Here is a 2,230-nt window from a genome sequence, read left to right as displayed (position 1 = left end):
GGTCATATCCAATGTGACGAAATACTTTCCTACATTATATAACGATATTCTCTCCTCACCAGCTCCCTGATCGGCGCTCAATAAGCATTATTTTTATCTCACAAGGTTTTGAACAACGCACAGGATCGATTTGATCGTCACCGGCGTGACTGGCCCATCAGTAAATTTCGTTTCCTTTCTCGTATCTCCTATGGCAATGTGCCAGTAATGCATCGGCATGTCAACGGCATCGCTTGGCGTCTAAGGTTCATACTCATAAGATAGATGGGACAGCTTCTCGATGCCCCACGACCATGAACAACTCCACTAGTACACCGTTTCATCTTATTGATGATAATACGAGTGTGCTGTTTGCATTCCAGAGTGCTCATTATTTAGAAATAGCATGCTTCACACTTCTGGTTTACGATCTACTGACTACCTTCGGAGAAGAGGTGTGTGGTGGCTCATAGCGTTGTCAGGACTTCCCTCCATCAATTTTGCATCTCAGGTTGAATATTTCTGGTCCGGTCCATGGAGTTTATCCCGTGTTTTGTTTTTCTTGGTGAGCATTGTGGCTGTACTTTCTGTGAAGTGAGCTCTTATCTGACAGAGCTACTTTAGAACCGATACCTTCCATTTGTCGCCATGATGTAAGTACAATCAGTTGCCGCTCAAGGGGTTGTCCTGACATTTATCTGGTTTCGGACATCGAAGACCAACGAATGTTGGTGAGTACTATGGTTATTGGCTTCAACTTTTCAATGAATGATCGAATGTCTTAGCACTGTTTGGGACCGGGATACCAGCTCAGGTTTGATAATTTGTTTCTTACCATTAAATGCGCTCACCAAGTCACATCACAATCAATGATTCTTAGTCGTAAGGCTAAAATTATCCTTCTAAATGGCACATGAACTAATCATTGCATTGTTCAAGGTGCACTCATTGGATCCGCGCTGCATTTGAGCTTTCCATATTCGCAATCTGCGTCAACCAAGGTCCTAGTGGTCTCATATAAGTTACCGTAGATTGGCTAAAACATTGCAATAACAGGAATTCTCCTCCTCCGTGTGTGGTACATGTACTCTCATAGTGCCATTGCACGAGCAGTTGCATGTTTCAGCTATGCAGCATGCGTTGTATCATCCATCACAATGACAGGCTTGAGTCTCCCGTTCCTGCGGTCAACCACGGAATCTCTGCAGCTTCAGCGGCAGATAACAACCATTCCAGGATGTTCTGCGCCTTCACCATCGATAATATGGGCAGTTTTCGTTCCAAGTACCATCATCCACATGATCTTGTTTGGATTCACGATCGCACGAATTCTGAAGGTCTCTCGTGACTTGCGGATGGATCAATTGATGCAACGTTTGGTACGAGAGTGAGTTCCATTCTGTAAGTAGTATCCTCGGCCCACTTACCGATTATTCAGTGGTGGCCTTGTCTTCTTCGTCTCGATGGGTGAATGATGAATATTTCATGCACCCGTCTGCGCGCTAATTAGAACACAGCCTCGGCCACATTCTCCGTAGTCGGCGCTCGTTTGACCAAAGATCCTGTCGTACGTTACCTATCTTTCTCTTGGCCTGCGTGGCGCCTAATACTCCGGGATTACAGATCAACGGGCCAGCAACTTGGTCAAAGTGAATTTTTCCACTCGCATGTTTCATCAATGTTTGCTAAGCAGTGTAATTCTTTAGCTCACAGCTAGCGATCAGTGCAGTTGCGGTATCTCGGCTTATGCTCAGCATACACTCCCTCGCTGGGAAGTTGAAAATCGATCAAAATTGGTTATTCAACCCGTCTGAGCTCAGTAGGGTAAGGTGGTGGGCCGTCTCTGGTGATTATGGCAGGAGCATCGTGGTCGAGATGGACACACATGAACCAGTAGCACAAAAGGTATGATGTTAGCTGTGACATAATAAACGATATAATACCCATCAAATATCACCTCTGATGACACAAGTTAAGGAACATGGTCAAATAGCCAGGGACACTAAGCGGGGAGTAATGGTTAGTGATGTCCCTACTGTGATATGCTGGAAAGTGTGCTGGAGGAACAGGGAACTAAGGGCCGTGGCCAAGCCAGGGTGAGGCATCACAAATTTAAGTCAGAATGATGACTTTGAAGGTTTGCCAAGATGCAGGGTGTCATTTCATTACCGTTTGAAATTCAACATGGTCTGCCCCAATAATCTTTAAATCTGTGAAGCCCGGGGTATTGGGGCCCCTGCCTATAGACTAA

At 45.4% G+C, this 2,230-nt stretch overlaps 1 protein-coding gene across 1 annotated transcript; it reads left to right on the top strand.

Moving 5' to 3' along the window:
* The first annotated feature begins 207 nt into the window (after positions 1 to 207).
* F5147DRAFT_688527 (uncharacterized protein) lies at positions 208 to 1,951 on the top strand. The gene is given in 12 exon segments (XM_041436919.1): positions 208 to 434; positions 491 to 544; positions 604 to 632; positions 697 to 710; positions 765 to 793; positions 809 to 810; positions 919 to 980; positions 1,036 to 1,366; positions 1,418 to 1,446; positions 1,497 to 1,546; positions 1,603 to 1,628; positions 1,686 to 1,951. The coding sequence occupies 12 exon segments, from the start codon at positions 294 to 296 to the stop codon at positions 1,888 to 1,890; spliced, it is 972 nt and encodes a 323-aa protein (XP_041294105.1). The 5' UTR covers positions 208 to 293; the 3' UTR covers positions 1,891 to 1,951.
* Positions 1,952 to 2,230: the final 279 nt, after the last annotated feature.

Source organism: Suillus discolor (genome assembly GCF_016758755.1).
Source record: "Suillus discolor strain FC423 chromosome Unknown F5147scaffold_20, whole genome shotgun sequence".
Taxonomy (NCBI): domain Eukaryota; kingdom Fungi; phylum Basidiomycota; class Agaricomycetes; order Boletales; family Suillaceae; genus Suillus; species Suillus discolor.
The sequence above is the reverse complement of the archived record's forward strand: the minus strand, read 5'-3'. Positions and strand labels throughout refer to the sequence as shown.

Coding starts and splice junctions, on each gene's coding strand:
- F5147DRAFT_688527 (XM_041436919.1), top strand. CDS start 294: ATGAACAACTCCACTAGTACACCGTTTCATCTTATTGATGATAATACG. Junction 1,367..1,417: donor ATGCAACGTTTGGTACGAGA/GTGAGTTCCATT, acceptor CCGATTATTCAG/TGGTGGCCTTGTCTTCTTCG. Junction 1,547..1,602: donor GTTTGACCAAAGATCCTGTC/GTACGTTACCTA, acceptor CCGGGATTACAG/ATCAACGGGCCAGCAACTTG.